The 23,953-nt window shown below is 45.0% G+C and overlaps 1 protein-coding gene across 1 annotated transcript in view; it reads right to left on the bottom strand.

Annotated features, from left to right (window-relative positions):
* LOC149317875 (solute carrier family 12 member 9-like) overlaps nucleotides 1–20,911 on the bottom strand; it is a 131,199-nt gene extending 110,288 nt beyond the window's left edge. The window contains exon 1 of the mRNA XM_089513250.1: nucleotides 20,737–20,911. Within this exon, the coding sequence (XP_089369376.1) occupies nucleotides 20,737–20,911 (175 nt within the window). The remainder of the gene's footprint in view (nucleotides 1–20,736) is intronic.
* Between the last annotated feature and the right edge of the window lie 3,042 nt (nucleotides 20,912–23,953).

The following is a 23,953-nucleotide window of genomic DNA, read 5'->3' as shown; positions in this document are numbered from 1 at the left end:
GGAAGACTTGCTCCCTGCTCAAAAGAAGATGCTGCAATACATTTGCCTTCGTGTCACCATACGTTGGAAATGAATTGAAGGCTCTCAGCTTTAGGGGAAGGCAATGGCAAACCTCATCCGAACAAATCTGGCTAAATTACCCATGATAGATTTGCCTTAGGGTTGCCGTAAGTTGGAAACAACTTGAAGGCACACAACAACAGCAAATGCAAAGCCAGGTATTCCAAAATCCAAAAGAATCCAAAATTGTCTGGTCCCAAGCGTTTCAGTTCATGGAGACTCAACCAATATTTTTAAGGATTCAAAGACATAACCATGTTAGTCTGTAGACTCAGTATGTAGAGAGATCTTGTAGCACCTTTGAGGCTCACTGAAAGAAAGAAATTGGCAGCATGGGCTTTCACTGAGGATTTTTAAGTTAAACAATGTGGAGACCTCTATGACCAATTTTAAAAGTGAACTGTTGCCCCTGGAAATTTCTAGGACAAGGCAGTTCCCTTTTTTGTCTCAGAGAACCTGCCTTGTGGGGGCAGTCTGAGCGAGTGTCAGGCCCCCAAATGGCCTTTTGGGGCCCATACTTTGCCCTAATCTGCAGCTAAGGTTTCTGCCCGTTTGAAGAAATGAAATGGAGCTAACAAAATCATCCGTCCCATTGGGAGGCAAAGTTTGGAAAAGTGATCTGGAGGTGACTAGAAGGCCCAGCAGCACTCTCCAGCAGCCAGCATGTCCTGTGGCTCTGTGGCCAGGGAGATTCTAGGAGCAGAAATCCCCCAAAGGTAACTTTCCCAAGCTCTGCGGTGGTTTCCTCAGATCCGGAAACCTGAGACACAGGATGCCATGGGGTAAGGAGAGGCCAGGCGCCCCAGAGACAAACAAGGCTGACCTAGAAATGCCTTTTACTGGGATGGCTCCAAGGTAAACAGACACCTGGCTGCCTCCAGCAGAGGAACCACAAAGCCACCCAGGCCTCACCTGACTCTTTGGTTAGCCAAGCCCAGCATTGGCAAGGGCTTCCCAGGGCATGGCTCCTGCGCTGAAGGCTCAGCAAAACAGAACTTTCCTTACCTAGGAAGTAATTGCCTAAATCCACAGAGCGAAACTCTGGAGCAGAGCAGAATTTCCCAGCCAGCAGGGCCACTGGGCATGTTACTGGGGATGTTTGGGAGTAGTAGCACCTAAAAAGCCCCCTCGCTTCCAAACACTGGTCCAAGATAAAGATAATTCTCAGAATTAGCACCCAAGACTGACAAACTGGGGGATTTCCTCAGTAACAAAATATTGCTGGTGGAGTCCTCAGGAACTGGGGCAGCCCAAGGAATAGTACCTTGTGACAATCACATGGTTCCCTATCATCTGAGAAACTGTGATGAAAAATGAAGTCGTCCCCAGTTCTAATCCTATCTCTGTTATTAACTCACTATAGGTCCTCTTAATCAAGACACTATTCTCCCAGTCCTCATCCTTTGCACAATGCTGACCAACACTACAGGACGGTTGTACCAGTTACTGAGATGATGTATGTGAAACAACTTTACAGTATCAAGGATTTATTATTCATTGTCTAAAGAGAAGGATTTTCTGGAATCCTTTCTGGGGGTGAGCCCAACGTTATAGGCCAAGGGTAGAAATCATGCAGCCTACAAAATGTTGTGGGATTGCAATTCCCAGTATTCCTCACTTTTGGCTTTGGCTGCTGGGAGGTTCAGCTTGACAGCACTGGCAGAGCTGCATGATCCCCAGACCTGCAACGGGCCAATAAGAGGGATGGAAATATTTGGTCCCTCCAGATATTATGATACAACATCTGACACAGATGAACATTTGGACAAAAGTTATTGCTGAGGAAGAACACACAAGCTAGAGAAAACTACCACCATTTGCATTTGCCCGAGGCTACATCCACACTGCAGAAATGATGGAGTTTGACACCGTTTTAACTGTCATGGCTCCATGCTATGCCATTCTGGGATTTGTGGTGAGCTATTTAGCCTTCTCTGTCAAGAGGGCTTACTGTATATGCTCATGTATAAGTCTAGAGATTTATGTTAAAAAACTGACCCCAAAAAACTGAGTCAACTTATCCACCAGTCAATGTAAATACTGTACTTTAACTCTCTCTCTCTCTCTCTCTCATTCATATATATATATATATATATATATATATATTCCATCCCCTGGTGAAAGGCAAGAGTTTAATCTGTCCTGGGAGCATTGACCCCTTTCTACTCTCTCATCCATCCAGCCTTTAGTATGAGTACAGATAGTGATGCCTACTGTAATTTTGTAAGTTCTTTGGCATTGTTTTCCTTTGCTTCGTCCTTTACATCTTTCATTGTATGCCCCTAGGTTTTACCCTCGACTTAGCCATGGGTCACATCAAAATCCATAATTTTGGCCCCAAAACATGCCCTCGACTTGAGGTCGACTTATAGTCAAGTATATGTGGCAGATACCGCAACAAAAATCCCAGAGTTCCCCAGAAGTGGTGTCAAAGTGCATTAATTCTGCTGTGTGGCAGCAGCCTGTCTTGTCTTCTATCTGATGAATTAACTGAATTCAAACCATTGCACTCAGGACTCAGTTTGCAGAAAGTCAAGTAAGCTGAGAAGAGAGGGGCAAAGCAGATAGGATTAATCATGACTGTCCCTAGAAAATCAGGACAATTGGAGGGTATGTTGTTGGACTATAGCTCCCAGCACTCCTAGACAGCATAGCCAGTAGTGCACATGAGGCTTCAATCCCATCGTCCTGAAGACTGCATGCACAACCTAAAAATCAAACTGCTAAGCCACTTGCTGAGGCCATAGTGTGGAACGCAGGAATAATATTAATACTCCAGGGTTGTTGCAAGGATGCCTGAGCTAATATTATGCAAAGCATCATGAAACACTCAACATGGGCTAGACATAAACATTTCTGCGTGAAACAAAAGCCAAAAACGCATTACCTGGAGAGGGACTAATTTGAATAAAGCTTGTGAGCATTCAAGCATAGGGACTGTGATGAGCTACAGCTGCTGGAGATAAAGGCGATAAAGGGGCTTTGCGGGGGAGAGGGGACTAGAGCAACCAAATTAGTTTAGTCTAAGCCTGGGGGAATGTGCTAGCCCTCCTGCTGTTGCTGGACTGCAGCTCCCATCATCCCTAGCCAGCACAGCCAATAGGCAAAAAGTGATGAGGATGGCAGTCAAGAAAGGACCACAAATTCTCCAGCTAGTCTCTTGCAACTCAGCTTAACCAAGGCTGCATCCACACTGGAGAGATAACCCGGTTTGGCACTGCTTTAACTGCCAGAACTCAATGCTGCAGAATTCTGGGATGTATAGTTTTATAAGATATTCAGCCTCCCCTGTCAGAGAGTGCTGATGCCACAACAAACTACAATTCCCAGAATTCCACTGCATTGAGCCACGCCAGTTAAAGCAGTGTCAAACTGCATTAAATCTGCAGTGCAAATGCAACCCAAGGCTCCTGAAGTATTTTTTAAAATACACTTTTTATCCATTTCATAAAAACATCGACGTAAAAGAAAGAGCATTATGTCCTACATACTGAAATCTTGACAGAGGTTTCTTTTCTTTATACCTACTTCCAAAAGTCCTTCACAGGAGAGGAGACTGATTTTCTACTGTCATTTTAAACTCGATTCCATGTTTCTAACAAATCCTAGAACGGATAAATAGTTGCTCCTTCCTTTGAACGAGTCCCTTAGGCTTACGTTTGCCTTTATGCTTGTTGACAAAATTGCTTGTGTCTGCTATTGAATTTGTTATTATTTGCAATTCATTTTTTACAGAAGTTTTTCATCTTTCTTACTCTTGTCCTATTATTCTTAATCCTTTTATTTTTTTAATAAAAAAGAGAAGCTATATATATATATATATATATATATATATAGAGAGAGAGAGAGAGAGAGAGAGAGAGAGAATCATAGAATACACACACACATTTCTTCTCTCTCTAGAGAGTATATATATTGAATATGTGTAGGTGTGTGTGTGTGTGTATATGTCACACAGTTGTATAATTCATGCTAACTGACAGTCCAGTATTGCTGAATGGAGACTACTCTTTTTCTAATTTATTCCTTGTTTTATTATTTAATGAAAATGTCAATCTGTCTATTTCTTTCCTATCACTAACCTTCTGGACAGAAGGCTGGAATGTAGGGTGTGTCCTGGAAAATGAGGACATCTGGTCAGCCGGCTGATGTTCTTACTCTCGGTCCAGAGGAGGGCAACCAAAAGGGAGAAAGGTCAGGAAACCATGAAGCCCTCTGAGGAGAGACTTAGGGATCTGGGAATGTTTAGCCTGGAGAAGAGAAGGTTAAGAAGGGATATGATAGCCCTGTTTAAATACTTGAAGGGATGCCATATTGAGGAGGGAGCAAGCTTGTTTTCTGCTGCTCCAGAGAACAGGACCCGGAACAATGGATGCAAGCTCCAGGAAAAGAGATTCCAGCTCAACATTAGGAAGAACTTCCTGATAGTAAGGGCTACTTGACAGTGGAACACACTCCTTCCTCGGAGTGTAGTGGAGTCTCCTTCCTTGGAGGTCTTTAAACAGAGGCTGGATGGCCATCTGTCAATGGGGATGCTTTGATTGTGAGTTCCTGCATGGCAGAATGGGGTTGGACTGGATCAGGGCCCTTGGGGTCTCTTCCAACTCTAGGATACAATAATCCCTCAGCTAAGTTTCTGGCATGGTGACCAGATGTTTTAACTGCAAAGGCAGAGAAGGTGCTGCAAAATATAGGGCATTCAAGAAAAACGTGGGGCACGGCTGAATAAAAGCTGAAAACACTAACAGAAATGTAAATCTATGCTGCTTAGTCCTGCTCAAAATGGAGGACATTTTGAAATTCCTCCTGAAGAGAAAGTAAAGGCTAAGAACATTCTTATAAATATAAATCCTGTATTTATTTTTAATACAGTGCTTTGCAATGAAATGGGAAACTGTCACATGTAAGACAACGTCAAGCTCAGCATAAGAACAATGTCTTTCTATTTGCCTTTTCTTTTGTTACCACGTTTTTTTCCTCTGAACCTTTGTAGTTTTTTTAATAGGCAGATCCACTGAGAACCTTTTACAATTTAAAGAACGGTGATGATAGGATGCCTTCTTAAGCAATAATGGAAGGAAAAGCATCCTAAGATAAGAGTTAGAAATAGGAAGAAATAGGCTTTTGTTTTATCAAGGACAAGAATATTGTCACTCTGCAATTATGTACCAGAAAATGACAAGCATGTATATGATGCTGTAATCTGTGTTTCATTTTCTCTGTTTTATATGTTATAAATAATAAAAAATAATAATAAATAAATATAAATCCATGCTTCTTAGGCATACTCAAATCGGAGGACATTTTGGAATTCCTCCTGGACACAAGGCTGAAATGTAGGGCATGCCCTGGAAAAGGAGAGCGTCCGATCGCTGGCTTTCTGGAGCATCACATCCGTAAATCTGCTCTTACAGAAGATGGTCTGCATTTGTATATTTTTTAGCAATATTTATATGCTCTTTGGCTCCTTTGGCGTGTCTTATTGGCCGCATTTCGTACGCCGGTCTGCTGCAACTGTAATAAAAATGTTCAGATTGTTCTCTATAAATATGAGGGCATTTCCCCCTTCGCTGGAAAGGCCAGAGTCAGGGACTATGCCAGGAAAACATCCCTTGCCTTCTTCCAAAAAGCAAAACCCCAAGCTCTTATGTCAATGGGAAATTCCTCAGTCTTGAAAGTCCATGGGATTTGCCAGGGAAACTCTCATTTTTGCAAACCACAATCGACAGCCAGAGGAAGGAGGGGGAAAGAAGCCAAAAAACAGGAAGCCGCTTCTTCTGAGAAAGCAATGGGGAAGTCCAAGGTGTTCTCACCCTGGGATATTTTTCTAAAGAATCACTATTATTTCTCTTCGGTCGGTTGGTTTTCTCTTTCGTTTGCCTTGCTTTCTTTTTTCTTTTTTAAAGACAGAATTGCAGGCTGTTCTATGAGAACAGAGGTGGCCCTGTCACAAGATACACATGAGGCAGCCGCCTCAGGGAAACAAAAGTGGGACAAGACACAGTCCATACACTTTAGTTCCAAGGAGGGTGGGCAGCCCAGGAGGAGGGTCTCCTAACTAGTCCCACAGAAATGAAGAGAGCTCTTGAATGGCAGAATGGGGGCATACTTATCAAATCTGCAGATGACACCAAATTAGGAGGAATAGATAACACCCCTGAAGACAATATCCAAATTCAAAATGGCTTGAATAAACTGGAAAGCTGAGCCAAAGCTAAAAAAATGATATTCAACACAGAAAAATGTAAGGTACTGCACTTAGGGCGGGCGGAAAATGAAATGTCTAGATATAAGATGGGAGACACCAGGCTTAAGGAGATTTCTATGTGTGAAAGGGATCTAGGAGTCCTAGTAGACCACAAGTTGGACATGAGTCAAAAGTGTGATGCAGCAGCTAAAAAGGCCAATGCAATTTTAGGCTGCATCAATAGAAGTATAGTGTCTAGATCAAGGGAAGTAATAGTGCCACTCTGTTCTGCTCTGGTCAGGCTCCACCTGGAATATTGTGTCCAGTTCTGGGCACCACAATTCAAAAAGGACATTGAGAAACTGGAGCGTGTCCAGAGGAGGTCAACTAAAATGGTGAAAGGTCTGGAAACCTTGCCCTATGAGGAATGACTCAGGGAGTTGGGGATGTTTAGCCTGGAGAAGAGAAGGTTAAGAGGTGATATGAGAGCCCTGTTTAAATATTTGAAAGGATGTCATATTGAGGAGGGAGCAAGCTTGTTTTCTGCTGCTCCAGAGAACAGGACCCGGAACAATGGATGCAAGCTCCAGGAAAAGAGATTCCAGCTCAACATTAGGAAGAACTTCCTGACAGTAAGGGTTGTTTGGCAGTGGAAGACACTCCTTCCTCGGAGATTATAGTGGAGTCTCCTTCTTTGGAGGTCTTTAAGCAGAGGCTGGATGGCCATCTGTCAAAGGCGATGCTTTGACTGAGATTTCCTGCATGGCAGAATGGGGTTGCACTGGATCAGGGCCCTTGGGGTCTCTTCCAACTCTATGATTCTAAGTTCTCCTACCAAGTCCCACAGAAATGAACAGAGCTCTTGAAGAAAGATCTTTTTCTTTCTAATGGGGCTGAGCAGGAAAGCTTCCTGGTCGGATGAGTTGTTACTGTTGTTGATGTGGGGCTTCAAGTTGCTTCTGACTTAAGGCAACCCTAAACCAACCCTATCATGGGGTTTTTTTTTGGGGGGGGGGGTGGCACAGCTTGTTCCTAGGCGGATTGCCACTGCCTTCCTCTTAAGGCTGAGAGAGTGTGCCTTGCATCGTATCCAATTCTGGATCGTGGGAAGGAAATATAATGTATTAGGCTTCAGGTCCTAACCTCCTCAGCCACTAGAGAATGATGAGAGTTGAAACCCCAAAACATCTGGATGAGTCAGGGAAAGGGGAGATTGGAATAGTTGGGAAAAGCAAGGGGGAATCCTGCAGCCCTACAGATGTTGGTGAACTGTAAGTCCCAGCAGTCCTAGTCAGTATAGCCAATGTGATGGGGATTGCTTTTCCCAACTATTCCAGGCTCCCCCTTCCCATTCTTATCCAGATTTTTTGGATTACAACTCCCATCATTTTCTACCTGGTGGCTGTGGAGGATAGGACTTGTTGACTAATGCATTTGGAAGCTTGCAGAGATGGGGAGGCTGCCTTATATTGCCTCCCTACACTCCAGAATTACTAGAAGGAATTGACATAAAAGCCATGGCATGTTTGATAATCAATATGGCGTAGCAGTCTGAACGTTGAGCCCTGACTCTGAAGACCAGGGTTCGAATCCCTGTTTAGCCGTGAAAACTCACCGGGTGGCCTTAGGCAAGTCACATTCTCTCAGCCTCACAGGAGATGCTTTGATTGAGAGTTCCTGCATGGCTGAATGGGGCTGGACTGGATGGCCCCTGGGGCTTCTTCCAACTCTATGGTTCTATGATTCTGTGGCTCCATGCTATGGAATTCTGGGAGCTGAACTGGGAAGGAAAGGGCAAATCTCCTCTGAACAAATTCCACCAAGAAAAACCCATGCTAGGTTCGCTTTAGGGTCACCATAAAGCAGAAGCTGTAAGACACACAACAACAAATGTTTCACAAGAGCATGCGGGTGAAACTGGGATTTTGCAAGAGGTGTGACCCTGTCTGACTCATAGCTCCTTTTCAAGATAACTATACATTACCAAGAAAAACTAATTGGCAGAGAGAAAGGATTAGAGAGAGTCCAGTAAGGGGAGGAGGGGACTATGGATCTCTTGTCCTTAGGGACTCAGATCACGTCAACGGAGGGTTAGGTTGACCCTGTCTCCAACCACGTGAATCTGGCAAAGAGAGCTCCCCAATTTCACAGCTCAAACTCCACTTTCTCTTAGATCCACTGATGCTGTTGGACTGAAATGTCCAAAATTCCTGACCATTGGCTCCATTGGGTAGGACTGCTGGGAGATGCAGATCAGCAACATCTTTAGGGCCGCATGCTGCAAGGATCACAATAGCAAAAAGACGGAACAGAGAAGAGCCTCCCCAAATAGATGACTTGATGCAAAAAGGTTCACGGTATGAGAGAGACAGATAGACATACACAGATATTACATAACACACCAAAGCAAAAAGTAGAAAGAGAATGGTCCTAGAATATTGGAAAGGAGAACAGGGAGTTAATAAAAAGCTCTTTCAGAATTAGTAAGGCTTCACAAGGTAATAGTAGCTTATGAAAGGACAAATAACAATTTTTAATGTCTATATCAGTATATAGGTTTTATAAATGTGTGTGTGTTTTAGTGTATAAAACACATACACACAAATATATATATATATATATATATATATATATAGAGAGAGAGAGAGAGAGAGAGAGATACAGATGAGAATATATATATATATATATATATATATATATATATATATATGCATATATACACATTCATGGAGAAGAACAACCCTAACCAAGGAGGAGTCAATGAGTTATACAAATCTGTTTAAGTTTGCATACAGATATGGAGAAACAGAAAACAACTTTGTTGTTATTCTTTCTTTTGATGTTATAGATACATTCAGGTTGCGAGCCAGGTATCTGAGTTTGGCTGAGCTAAAGGAACTAATCTGTTTAGAAGGCCGAAGGCTTGGGAGTCAACTGAGAAGAGGACAAATAAGAATACAATCTTTGAGTGGACAAGAAGAAGGAGACAACTATGTTTCTCCTGATGCAGCCTAGAAACGTATTGGTTTTTTAAGCTGCTACATCCTACTGCACAGTTCAGCAACATCTGGAGGGCTGCATGACTTCCCCATCCATGTGCTGAACACAAAAGTGTTCTTTTCCTGCAGACAGACTAGAGTGCAAATAGGAGGTGACGATCCAGAGACAAGAAATGCCCTTAAGCCCAAGTCCTAAGGTGGCAAGGATAGTTGTCAAGCCATAGGCTGAGTTATCCCAAAGTTAAAGAAGCCTTGAAAGGTGGAATTAAAGATATTCATGAAAAATGTGGCTATGGATGGCTATTTGTCACAACGAATGCACGCTCCCTCCAATATCACTGCAGTATGCATCTCAGTGCCTATTACTGGAGAAAGTATCCCAGTTCCTAATTTGGGGCTGTTGTTGTGTGCTTTCAAGTCGTTTTTGAGTTATGGAGTTTTCTGAGACAGAGAGTGTGACTTGCCCAAGGTGACCCAGTGGGTTTCCAAGGTCAAGCGGGGATTCAGATCCTTGTCTCCAGATTGATGCTCCAATGCTCAAACTGTTAAACTCTGCATGTGGAATTGTAAAACAACAAATTGACAAACAAATGCACTGCACATTTCACACTCATAGCACTGCATGCGCAACTGGGCTTCCATGACCTTGACTGCACAACGGACAGGACTGTCCAACTGCTACCATAAGGAAACTTAGACCCCATACAGACAGGCTAAAATAAAGCTGCTTCAGGTCACTTTGGAGATATGTCCTAAGAGTCCGGAAGCCACGCCAAAGCCACGCTCCATTGCTAAGGAGTGAAGCGTGGCTTTGGCGCGGCTTCTGGACTCTTAGGACGCAAGCATCATTTAAACAACATATCTCCAAAGTGACCCAAAGCAGCTTTATTTTGGCCTGTCCATACAGGCCCTTAAGTATGTCTAAAACGCCAACAGGATTACAGTTTATGAGTGAGAGAGAGAGGGCAAGACCCCTGTGCTCTCCATGTATGCTTTCCATTGACATATGATGAAACTTTTTGGAAAGGGAATGCTAGACAAAAAGGTTGGCAGAAGTTAAATCAGTAGCAACTGTTGCAGATTAGCAAGAACACCTGGCTTCAATTTCCCTGCAGAATTAGTCCTCTGCAATAAAAACAAAGGAGTCTTGCAGCACCTTGAAGACTAGCACACTTTACTGTGCCACCCAGTTCTGTAGATTATAGAGATGCATGAAGACGGCTTGAATTGGCTGATTATTATATCCATGTTTGCATAAAGCAAGTGAGTGGGAGGACTGCCATCAGAAGGAACTGCAATGCAAAAAGTTCAGACAGGACTCTGATCTGAAGGCGGTTGAATGGAAAACTTCAAAGGCCAATTGAAACCTAAAACAGCTGAACAAGATTTGCTGAAGAATTCAGCTTTATCTCCTGTGGCCTGAAAAGAGACAAAGTTATCTCCCCTCAAATGCTAATCAGCATCTTTGCAGGGATGATTCTTTGTTAATGGCCATTGTTTAAGGTATTTTTACTGCCTGGCCTTTTAAACATTTCTATTTCACAGGCTCTTATTTTTCAGGACCCACCAGTGTTTCTGCAGAATTTGAACTCCAGCTCTCATACCTATATTAGGAAAATGTCTTAAAAGAAACAACATGACATTTGTGGTTATTGGATACAGAATGCACAAAGGTTTTCACCATCATACTTGTGTCAGTCTGCTTATCCCAGCTAGGATGTCTATGTTACCTCCTAGCCACTGTTTATTAAATGACCATTGTTAAGATAATGATCAATCTAGTCACCTTTCAGATTTCATATCTCTTCTTTTCCCTTCCCACATCAGCATGTGTGCAATATTTGGCCAAGTGAAGCAACATTCTTTGCTTCCGATGAAATAGGTTGCAGTCCAGGAACACTTAAAGCATGTAGGGCTTAAAGGTAAGTCTGTCTTAATGACCATTGCCAAGGTAGTTGCCACTAGCTTCCAATAAAATGTGTTCATCTTCAGGCCCTAAAGTTTAAGAGGACAGCCAGTCTGCTGCAGGTTTTTTGACTAGCATTCTGAAAACTGCAGTCCGATTCCCTGCTCAGCCATGAAAGCCAGCTTGGTGCACTTGGTCAAGTCACACTCTCTCAGCCAGAGAGGAAGGCGATGGCAAACCCACTCTGAATAAACCTTGCCAAGAAAACTCCACAACAGGTTTGCTGAGGGTCGTCATGATTCAGAAATGACTTGGAGACATACAACACACAACAACCACATGCATCTGAGGAAGTAGGTTTAAGTCTACTAAAGCTCATACAACCAGCTGCTTTCTTTCAGTTGGTTTCAAAGATGCTACAAGATCCCTTTGCATACTAAAAAGATGATGATGTCCTCAAATGAGAAGTTCAAGTACAGGACATGAATACAGAAACATAAGACCTCAGGGCTGGAATGGACTCAAGGGCCATGTGGTCCAGCTCCCTGCCACTAGAGAAATGTTCAGTTAAAGCACTCTGACCCATGGCCCCTCAGCCTCTTTCTAAGACCCACCATTCCTCTATTGAAGAGATGCACCTGCATCCTCCTGCTCATCTTCTTGTTTTCAATTAACAAAGTCTTCAGACTCTCTGAATGTGCATGTTCTGGAACCATAATCAGAGCTCAGAAAAGTTACTTTTGGGGCTACAGCTCCCAAAAGCTCTCCTTCCAGGAGTTAGTATGCAAAAGGATCATGCAACACCTTTGAGACAAATCATGCAGAAGAAAGCATAAACTTTTACAGACTTGGCCATGCATTTTGGGCATGCATCTGAGGAAGCAGACCAAGACTATGAAAGATCATGCAACAACTTCTTTCACACAGTTAGTCCCCTTGCTACAAGATCCCTTTGCAGGCTGATTTTCCAGGCCAACAAGGCTATAGCTTTGAATTCTAGCAACAATAAAGTCTAAGATGACAGCAAGTCGATTCCAAACATTTCCCTTCTTCTGTCTTACTGACACTTTCTTCCCAGAATCTTGGAGGGAGGACAGTAACAAACAAAAAGGGGACGTGATGCATGGAGTCTATTTCACTTATTAAAATACTTTCATCCCTGCCCTGAGTCCTTGGATTTTAGGGCTGCGTGCAATAAAATCAGATTAAAACAAAAACAATCATTTTAAAATGTCAAAAGCATATTAAGTCATTTAGCACTTAAGATAAAAATACTTAGAACAGCTTAAAACCATGCAAACCATAGTGCAAATGGGATGAAATCAGTTTAGGCCAGAAGACTTCAATAAAAAGCCATGTTTTGACACAGAGTGACCAGATGACCTAACCGCAAAGGAGAACATTTTGCACACAAAATATAGGACACTAAAATGTACCAAACAAAACCTATAAACACTAATATCATGCTTCTTAGTCATGCTCATAATGGAGGACATTTTGGCATTCCTCTTGGACAGAAGGCCAAAATGTTGGACACGTACTGGAAAAGGAGGACATCTGGTCACCCTGATGTAACAAAATCACACTACACTGTTCTAGAGCTATTGTATCAATTTAATTACTATAGGTGCATTACAGAGGGCCAATGAGACGCCGTTGTTACGTGCGAGGGGTGGCGCTTCCTGGCGCGCCTTGTCCCTCGTGTGTAACGAGTACATCAAAATGGCAGTGCCATATACAGATGGGTGCCGCCATTTTGACATCGCGGACGCACAGCGTCCAGACGTCGTGCACTGGAAGTGGCGCTGCAAGTGCGCGCCTTGCGCCTTCACTTCCAGGGCGCAGGAAGAAACGCCATTTGGTGCTTCTTTCTTACTGCGTCCAGGAACTGCGCAGTTTGGCTGCTGCGGTTCCCAGGCGCAGCAACCGGCAGCGGCGCGAGACCTCCCGTTTTGGGCGGTCTGTAACGCACCATAGTTTTCCAAGAAGAAACTGCTATGCTGAGTAAAATGTGGACTGGACTGAACTTGGCCAATTGTATATTCTGCAAAAGATTAAATGATAGCCAATCGTCCTCCAGGGATTCCTGCCTAACTTAATGGAAATCAGTCCAAACATTTTATAAAGGAAACCATTCAATTTAAGCCCAACTGTTCCCTAACAAAAGCTGCCAGCCACTATATACAGATTTATATCCAGTTCCGACAGACAGAAATACAACTGGTTCTGCTTGCACCGGCCAGTGAAAACTCTTCTATTCCAACAGGCTTTTAGGAACTGACAAGAGAAGAAAAAGGGAACTATAGGTCCTGACTTACACAACTGATAACCAACCAAGTCAGGGAATAATATTGTAAATACATATACACACCCTTACACACACTATGCATCAATTGAAAAGGTCAATTTCTCATAAATCCACATAAATAGTCAATGTTTCATATTAAATACACAATCCATGTGTGTGTGCGCTGTGTGCCTTTGAGTCATTTCTGGCTTATGGCAACCCTAAGGCAAACCAATCATGAGGTTTTCTTGGCAAGATTGGTACAGAGGAGGTATGCCACTGCCTTCCCCTGAGGCTGAGAGAGTGTGACTTGCTCAAGACCATCCAGTGTATTTCCAGAGCCAAACAGGGATTCAAACCCTAGTCTCCAGTCACAGTCCAACATCCAAACCACGACACCACACTTACTCTCACATAATGCATACAGTTAATAAAGGCACAATAGATGTGAAGGTCCACTGGGCATGAATTTTTTCACAGATAGAAAATTAACGCTCACCGGTGTAAACAACGCAACATTAGAACAAAGTTTATTCCCTTTTTGCAAGCCCACTCTAGGGCTATATATCTATTTTAGGCATTGTAAATTAAAGGGAGGCTGCATTTGCACTGCAGAAATAATCCAGCTTGACACCACTTTAGCTTCCATGGTGCAATGCTATGGAATCCTGGGATCTGTACTTTGTTGTGGCACCAGAGCTCCCTGACAGAGAAGGCTGAATGTCTCACAAAACTACAGTTCCCAGAATTCCACAACACTGAGCCATGGCAGTTAAAATGGTGTCAAACCAGATTATTCCTGCAGTGCAGAGTTTATATGCAGGAGAAGCATAAATATATCTCTTAAAGGAAATTTAGTTATAGTGGAATATAACCATCAGTTGGGGCTGGAAGTCCATACTTTTGTTGTTCAGTTGAGTTTCAAGTTTTGTTGTTATGTATATTTGTTTTTAGATACGGTTTAAAACATAGGTGTGGTTGTGTCTACAAGAATTGTCTACAGTTCTATAATTCTATGATTCTATGTGTTTATGTTTCATTTAATATTAATATATTTTTTTTAAAAAAGGAAACTACTGTAGTTTAGAAAAGAAAAGAGGAAAAGAAAAGAGGAGATTAGGGTTGCGTCCGCATCCGAGAAATAATTCAGGTTGACAATACTTTAACTGCCATTGCTCAAGTGCTATGGAATTCTGGGAGCTATAGTTTTGTGAGACATTTAGCCTTCTCTGTCAGAGAGCTCTGGTGCCACAACAAACTACAATTCCCAGAATTCAACAGCATGGGGCCATCGCAATTAAAGTAGTGTCAACCTGGATTATTTCTGCATTGCAAATGCAGCCTAAGAGATGATATGAGAGCCCTGTCTCATGGAAGATGAAGCAAGCTCCTTTTCTGCTGCTCCAGATACTAGAGGATGGCTTCAAATGACAAGAAAAGGGATTCCACTAAATATTGGGAAGAGCTTCTTTATTGTCAGAGCCATTTGGAGAGTCAAACAGACTGCCTTGCCGGGTGGTGGACTTTCTCTGGAAGGCTTTAGACAGAGGTTAGATGAGCATCTTTCATAACTATTGTAGTTCTACAGCTGGCCCCCCACATTTGCAGCATTGACTTTTTTGGATTTGAGCATTTGCGGTTTTGATTAATACATTCTCTCTAGGAATCTCTAGGTCCTTCAGAGCAAGTCTGCAATAGGTTGACCATAGAGCTGTGCTGGAGAACTCTAGCCGTTCCTAGAGGAAACACTTCTCTGGGCAATAGTAGGTCTTCCAGCATGATTCTATGATCAACAACATCTGGCAGATGGTGACCGTAGAATGATGCTGGAGGACCTACCACAGTGTTGCCCTGGAGGACCTGGAGATTCCTAGAGAGGTGTTTTCCTAGGTAAAAAGGATTATTTGCGGTTTTTCCACATTCGTGGGGGCCCTTCACCGCCAGCGCCAACAAATGGGGAGAGACCACAGTATTCTCCTGCAAGGCAGGTGTATGACCCTTGTGGTTCCTTCCAACACTCTGATTCTAAAACCAGAAGTGCCTCTTGCTTTCACCAACTATAGCCATTGCTATGACACTCCTTATTACATGAAGAGTGACATGAGAAGCTATGCATTATGTATTCATTGTGCTACACACGCAACTCTTCTGCTGAATGGAAACATTGTGCAAGCGAACCGAGACACCCAGTGTGTAACCAAACACACAGCCAAATGTGCATCCATTCACAATATGCATGCATAGCCACACAAAAGGTGCACGAGTGAACCTTATGTGCAATGCCACTTTTGCAACTTTAATGTTCCACGTTGCAGAAAAATGACCATTTTTCCATCTGCAAGGAAACTTACACAAGGGCAAGACACCCCCAAAAAATCACAAAACCCTTGCAGAGAAACCACTAAAAAAAGGAAAGAAACTCCAGAGGAAAGACTGGTCTTTTCGCTCTCACCCAAAGGCAGAAAAAGCCTCACTGATTTCCTCCTAGAGGACAAAAATCAAAAATGAAGGCAACCTTCTTCGCGGAGGGCAAGGAAATTGATGACTTTTTTAACTTCTCTGCTGAGATGGTGTGAACTCGCAGTGAACTTCCAGGTGGCCCAGATGGTGTGAACTCTTCCTGAGAAGGTGCCTTAATCCAATTTTGGTCCCAGTCCAGAATGAATAAATAAGTCCATCTCCTGCACCGCCTCCCTATGCGCTTAATTAATGCCGTGTGGCAACACTCCATTCCAATGGAAAAACGACATTAATCAAGACATGCAGAGACTATAATGACTGCAAAGAGCCCTGGCTGCCCCACAGAAATGAAAAACCTGATTTTATTGCCCACAGCACTTCCAAGCTCAGCCATTTCCATTTTCTCAGTTGCCATCACAATTTTGGCAAGAGAATGTCTTATCTCCAAATGTACAGGTGAAAGAAGCAGGTAGGCTTCACTGTTTGGTCCCTTTTTGCAATCCCACTAAGGCTATACAGTATATTTATTTATTGTAAATGAAAGAGACTGCATCCATGCGACAGAAATAATCCAGTTTGATACCACTGTAAGTGCCACGGATCAATGCAGTGGAATTCTGGATTATGTGTGCCTTCATTTCCAACTTTGGCTGACCCTACATGGGAGTTTTCTTGGCAAGTTTCATCGCAGGAGGTTTGCCCTTGCCATCCTCTGAGGCTGAGAGTTTGTGACTTGCCCAAAGCCACACATTGGGCTTCCATGGCCAAGCTGGGATTTGAAACCTGATCTCCAGGGTCCAGAGTCCAATGCTCAAACCACAACACCAGGCTGGGTTGCCTCAATATATTGTAGGAACAGCAAAAATTTCAGTGACTCAGGAAGAGATCTGTGTTCAAAACCCAACTCTGCCACCCATTTGCCCTATGGCCTTGGACAAGTCCCAAGCCTTTCCCCTCCGTCTCTTAAGTAGCAGATGGATGGTGGCATCTCTTCTGGAAAGAGTGGGCATTTTAGGAGTGAGACTGTAGCAATAATGCAGTTTGATCCCACCTTAACTGTCATGGATCTATCCCAGAATCTGGGATTTGTAGTTTTGTCAAGCACCAGCACTCTTTGACGGTGAAGGTTAAAGTCCTTCTAAAACTACAAATCTAAGAATTTCAGTTTTTAGCCTGGAGAAGAGAAGGTTAAGAGGTGATATGGGAGCCCTGTTTAAATACTTGAAGGGATGTCATATTGAAAAGGGAGCAAGCTTGTTTTCTTCTGCTCCAGAGACTAGGACCCAATGGAGCAATGGATGCAAGCAACAGGAAAAGAGATTCCAGCTCAGGATCTTCCTGAGAGTAAGGGCTGTTCAACAGTGGAACAAACTCCCTCAATGGAGAGTGATAGAGTCTCCTTCCTTGGAGGTCTTTAAACAGAGGCTGGACGGCCATCTGTCAGGGATGCTTAGATTGAGAATTCCTGCATGGCAGAAGGGAGTTAGACTGGATGGACCCTGTGTTTATTCGTAACTGTTTTAAAAGACTGACAAAATGATAAAGATACAATTGTAAAGATACTGTTAACAATGGGAGTTTGAAACACCTTTGGGACTGAGTTATGTTGCATCCACACTGTTTGACACCACTTTAACGGTTGTGGCTCTCTCCCACAGAATCCCGGGATCTGTAGTCTGGTGAGGTGCCAGAGCTCTCTGAAAGACAACGCTGAATAGGCCACCAAACTACAAATCCCAGGATTGCACCAGATGGAGCTTCAACAGTTGAACTGGTATCAAGGTGCTTTAATTCTGCAGTGTGGATCCACCCTAACTCAGTCCAAAAGGTGCTACAAGGTCCCATGGTTAGCTTTATCTTTACAATTGTATCTTTATCATTTTAGAAGCCTTTTAAAACAGTTACGCAGAAACACTTTTAATACAGTTCTTTTGATAGGAAACTTTTGCATCGTTTTAATTGGATTTGGCTTCACTCCTACGGTGACATGTCCTAGATCCCAGACTGGAATAAAATGAGGATCTAAAATTAATTAGACAGCGTGGGTTAGTGGTTTGAGCATTGGACTCTGGAGATCAGGGTTCGAATCCTGGCTCAGCCATGGAAACTAATCACCTTGGGCAAGTCACACTCTCTCAGCCTCAGATGATGGCCATGGCAAAAAAAAAACCTGTCAACAAAACCCGGTGATAGGGTTTGCCTTAGGGTCACCATAAGTAGGAAACAACCGCAAAACCCACAAACCAACAGCATTAGAATCACAGAATCCTAGAATCCTATTTGGAAGAGACCCCAAGGGCCATCCAGTCCAACCCCATTCTGCCATGCAGGAAATTTCAATCAAAGCATCCCCGACAAATGGCCATCCAGGCTCTGCTTAATTAATGCTGTAAATAAATAGATAAACATAAAAACAAACCCCTTTGACCCTCCTTATGCTGTTGGACTCCAACTCCCATCAGCCTGGGCAATGGTGAGGCACAGTGGGAGTAGCAGTCTATCTACTTCTGTAGATCTCCCTGACCTCTTTTATGCCAACCCTGCAAAGTAGGTCAGTGTAACAAACCAGATCCTCCTGGAAAGAAAGATAAATAATTCCTAGCATTGGCTTGCCAAAAGCCACTTGGCCAGTTCTGGACTGAAGCGATGTTTAAACTACTTTGAGGCTGCATCCACACTGGAGAAATAACCCGGTTTGGCACCGCTTAGACTGCCCTGGCTCAAGGCTATGGAATTCTGGGAGCTGGAATTTGTTGCGGGGCCTTCCTTCCTTAAGCTCTGCTCCACTCTGGGCCCCACAACAAACTCCAACTCCCAGAATTTCACAGCCTTGAGCCAGGGCAGTAAAAGCGGTGCCAAACCGGGTTATTTCTCCAGTGTGGATGCAGCCTCAGACAGTAAGTAATACAGACGCTCAGGCTGCATCCGCACTGCAGAAATACTCCACTTTAACTGCCCCCTGGCTCTCTGCTAGGGAATGCTGGGAATTGTGGCATCTGAAATGAGTCTCTCACAAGTCTACAGTTCCCAGAATTCCCTAGCACTGAGCCATGGCAGTTAAAGGATGCATTCCCACTTCCCAACAAATTGCTGTGTGATCCAAATGGATGGATGGGTTCAGAGTGGAGTGTGGCTGACACTACATTTGCCCCGATCGCATTTTCTTGCTGCAAAATAAAGTAAAATAGCCCATTTGTGGTTCATGGTGACGAATGCATTGGTTCAAAATGGATGCACTCCGACTGACTGAAGGGTAAAATTAAATCGGTTCCAATCCGCATCCGGTTCACATTTGCGCAGAATTGATTTATTGAAAATGACACAGAAAAAGTCAGCATCAAAAAGACGGGGGTTAAATGAGTCTGGCGCATGGCCCCCTCCCTGATTCGCTTTGAGTGTGAACCAGGGTCATTTAAACCACTTCACACCAATTTGGGAACCAGTTTAAAACCTAATGGGAATGAGGCCCTTAAGGTGGCATCAAACTGGATTATTTCTGCAGTACAGATGTGGCCTAGCTGACGCTGGAGACCAGGGTTCGAATCCCTACTTCAGAAAGTTCTAAACCAGCAACTCTTACATAGTTTATAGGACAGGAAAGGTTTAGATGTTTGGATGTTGGACTAGGACTCTGGAGACTGGGGTTCAAATCCCTGCTCAGCCATGAAAACCCATTGGGAGGCCTTGGTTAAGTCACACTCTCTCAGCCTCAGGAGAAGGCAATGGCAACACTCTCTCTGAGCAATTCTTGCTACTGAATCCCCATGATAGGTTTGCCTTTGGGTTGCCATAGCTCAGAAAACACTTGAAAGTATACAACAACAACAACAACACAGTATATAAATTCTTCTTTCTTAACTGTCCTTGGGAGTTGAACTTTCCTGATGAGGGTTTTAAAGGTTAGAGATTGGGGGGGGGGGGGGGGAGTTTTCCCCTTTTGGACTGCAACACCCAGCATCCCCTGCCCCTGGAGGAAGGGGAGTATGGGGTTTGTAGTGGTGCGGAGGTTCGAAGGTTGGCCTCTGGCTCTGGAGAAGGAGGTTCAAATGATCCCCCTGGGGCTCCGAAAGGTCCCACTCTCTCAGCCTCAGAGGAAGGCGAGGGCAGCAGCAGGCCTCCTCTGGACCGCTCTTGCCAAGGAAGGCCAGGAGAGGCCCCTCAGCAGCAGCAGCAGGGGCTTCAAGGCTCACAACAACAACAACAACAACAACAACAACAACAAGGCGGGCTATAAATATAAAGGCATAAATAGCCGCACACTTCAAGCCATCTTCTCGTCTTCCGAGCCTAGCTGGGAAAGTCCGGCTCCTAACGTTGCTTTTCTATCTGTTGGTCTCTCGAAGGAGACACAGCGAGAGAGCGAGAGAGAGAGAGCGACTCTGGTTTGAGATTCAGCAGGGTTTGGCTGTGTGTGTGTGTGTGTGTGTATACAAACCCCCCCTCACACACACACACACAGACACACACACACAGAGCCTTCCCTCCTGTGCTGCTGCTGCTGCTGGCCTTTCTGCCCAGGAAGGAGGGCTGCCTTCGGGGCTCAGCGCTTTTGGGGAGCGGGACTTGGGGGAAGGGACTGCAACTCCCAGAATCCCCTGGCCCTCCGGGAGGAGGGGGCGATGGGCTTGGCAGTCCTTTCTTTTCCTTCCTTCCTTACTATCTTTCTTTCCTTTCTCTCCCTCCTTCTTTTTCTAACTTTCCCTCTTTCTTTCTTTCCTTTCTCTTCCTTCTTTTCCTTTCCCCTTTCTTTCTTTCTTTCTTTCTTTCTTTCTTTCTTCCTTGTTCTCCCCTGTCCTTCCCTCCATCCGAGGCCCCTTTGCCTTCGCCGCTCACCCACCGAGGCGGAGGAAGAGGACCACGCTGAACATGGCCAGCAGAGTCGGGATGACCACCCCGAGGCAGGTGGGCAGCTTGCGCCCGGACTGCTGCCGGGAGCAGGAGAGGCTGCTGCTGTTGCTGCAGAGGCGGTAGGCCAGGAGGGGGCTCCGCTCCGAGGAGGAGGAGGAAGCCATGCCCGGCATCCGAAGAAGCAGCCCCAGCAGCAGCAGAAGAAGAAGCCCCGGCCCCGTCTGGCCGCCCAAGAAGGGCCCAGCAGCAGCAGCAGCAGCTCCCCGCCCCGCAGCCTCCGCCCCCGGCCGGCCGGGCGGGCCTCCTGGGCAGCAGCCCCAGCTGAGCCAAGGGCGCCCGCCCCGAGGAGGAGGAGGAGGGCCCTGCTCCAGCCCCAGCCCTGGCTGCCTCCGCCGTGCAGGAACTCTCCCTCTGGGGCCTCTGCTCCACTCCCAGGAAGCTCTTCTCCTGGAGCTGTCTTCTCTGCAGCAGAAAACAAGCGGCTCCCTCCTCCCTGTCACGACTCCCCTTCAAAGACTCAGACTGGGCGACCATACAACAACAACAACAACAACAAGAAGCGTTTATTGACGTTTGTGGATGCTGGGGGCTCTGTGGCCGCCATGTTTCAAAAGAGTTTCTTCCTGGTGCTTCGCCAGCAGCATCTCTGGCCTCTTCAGAGACAGATGCTGGCGACACCTCAGGAAGAAAGTCTCCTCGAACATGGCCCCAGAGGCCCCCCCCCCCGAACCCCGAGAGATCGATGGCCCTCGGCCTCACAGAAGCATTGATGATGGATCCTTTCCCTGGGGATCCAGGCAGGATGACAGCAGACATAATAAAAGACAGCCAAAGGGAATCCCCAAACACTCCCCATCTTAAGTACAATCCACAGTTCAATTGCAATCAAAGGGAGTGGAGCATCGAAAGCGAATGGGGATCCATCATCCGAGGGATCAAGGCGGGAAGGCCCACCAGAAGAGATCCCTCTCGACTGCCTTCTTCAAAGGGATCTCTTCCACAAGGTCATCCCATAGTTTTCAGGTGGCAGCAAAGAAAGGCCTCTGGAGGCTGTTCCCAATCTGCCTTCTAACACATTCTTCTCTGAGGTTGTGAGAGTGTAGGAGAGGCATTCCCACAAGGAACCTGCTGGGCCCATGCAGGACTTGAATGGTGAGAACCAACACCCGGCACTGTCTCCAGAAGCCGACTGGCGCCCAGTCAAGACTTTCCAAAACAGGCCTTATGTGGTCAAACCTGGATGTCCTGGGGACCAGTCTGGCTGCCATGTTTTGAACTAATTGGAGCTTCCAAACTTGGCACAAGGGTAGCCCCACACAGAGCACATTGCAGAAGTCAAGGCGAGAGATGACTAGCGCATGCACCACTGCTTCTACATCCCCCTGGTCTACCTACAGTCACAGTTGGCATATCAACCAAAGTTGGTAACAAGCACTCCTGGCCACTGCATCTATTTGAGATGACAACTGACAGGACAAATCACCTCTTAAAATTCTCTTCTCCACAATAAACATCCCCAGCTCCCTAAGTCTCGCCTCATAGGGCTTCATGGTTTCCAGACCCTTCACCATTTTAGTCGCCCTCCTTTGGACACATGACTCCAGTTTCTTCACATCCTTTTTAAATTGAGGTACCCAGAACTGGACACAATATTCCAGGTGGGGCCTGACCAGAGCAGAATACAGTGGCACTATGACTTCTCTTGATCTAGACACTATACTGCTATTGATGCAGCCTAAAATAGCATTGGCCTTGTTAGCTGCCGCATCGCACTGTTGACTCATGTTCAATTTGTGGTTTACTAGCACTCCCAGATCCCTTTCACACAGGAAAGTCTCTCATTCAGCCAGGTGTCCCCCATAATCCTATATCTGTGCATTTCATTTTTCCGCCCTAAGTGCAGTACCTTACATTTCTCTGTGTTGAAGTTCATTTTATTAGCTTTGGCCCAGCTTCCTAATCTATTCAGGTCACATTAATTGCACTCATGCACATGTAAGTCACTAGCCAGCCTTTGTGTGTGTGTTTCTATGTGTGTCTGTGTGGGAAACCTGAAAAGCAGGAGAGGGCACTGAGCAGGGACTTGACAGAGTCTTCCTAGTTTCACTTTTTACAAAACAGCCCAGAACGGAGGGCAGTTCCCTGGCATAGGCTGCATAATTGGCAATGCCAGCGGTCACAGGGTCTTGCAGTGATCCAGAATGAATCAGCTGCTCTTGAATGGAGTATCTTTGTATCTCCGAGGCACACACAAGACTACACACCCCAGACCGTCCACATGACACCTTGGCTGCTGGCTGTGTCTGGAGCCTGTGTGTAGTGGTCAGATGCTGACCTTTTCTAGGGTGCCTGATAGAGACTCCGTGAAATCCCTGCTCAGCCACAAGGCTGAAGGAACTGGGGCTACTTGCTGTCTTGCTAAGCCTTGCTGTCTTAACAGGTTCTAGGATGAAATGGTGGGGGGCTGTGTACACTCCCTGAGCTGAGCTCTGGAGGAAGGACAAGGTAGAAATGTAATGCATAAATTAATCTGTATAGAAAAGCATAAGAGAACCAGCAAAGAATCATAGAGATGGAGGAGACTCCAAGGGACATCCAGTCCATCCCCATTTTGCCATGCAGGAACTCTCAGTCAAAGCATCCCCAAGAGATGACTATCCAGCCTCTGTTTAAAAATCTCCAAAGAAGGAGACTCCACCACTCTCTGAGACAACGTCTTCCACTATCAAACAGCTCTTAGTTCCATGTCCCTCCTAATGCTGAGCTGGAATCTCTTTTCCTGTATCTTGCATCCATTGCTCTGGGTCCTAGTCTCTGGAGCAGCAGAAAACAAGCTTGCTCCCTCCTCAATATGACATTCCTTCAAGTATTTAAACAGGGCTCATATCATATCACCTCTTAACCTTCTCTTCTCCAGGCTAAACATCCCCAGCTCCCTGAGCCTCTCCTCATCAGGCAAAGTTTCCAGACCTGTCATTCTCTCAGCTTCAGAGGAAGGCAAAAGTAAACCTCCCTCTCCTTTAAAAAAACTCTCCTTAAAAGCCAAGTTGATTAAACTGAACCATACTTTGACCATGTTATAAGAAGACACGGCTGAATAAGAAATGACAAGAAATACAGAGGGGTTTTGGTATCTGCTGGGGTTTGGTTCCAGGACCCCCTGCAGATACCAAAATCCATGGATGCTCAAGTCCCATTATGTACAA

The sequence above is a fragment of the Sceloporus occidentalis genome, unplaced genomic scaffold (genome assembly GCF_023333645.1).
Source record: "Sceloporus occidentalis isolate IW3139 unplaced genomic scaffold, rSceOcc1.0.p SCAF_2, whole genome shotgun sequence".
In the NCBI taxonomy this organism is placed as follows: domain Eukaryota; kingdom Metazoa; phylum Chordata; class Lepidosauria; order Squamata; family Phrynosomatidae; genus Sceloporus; species Sceloporus occidentalis.
Note: the sequence above shows the minus strand (reverse complement) of the source record. Positions and strands in the feature narration are given on the sequence as shown.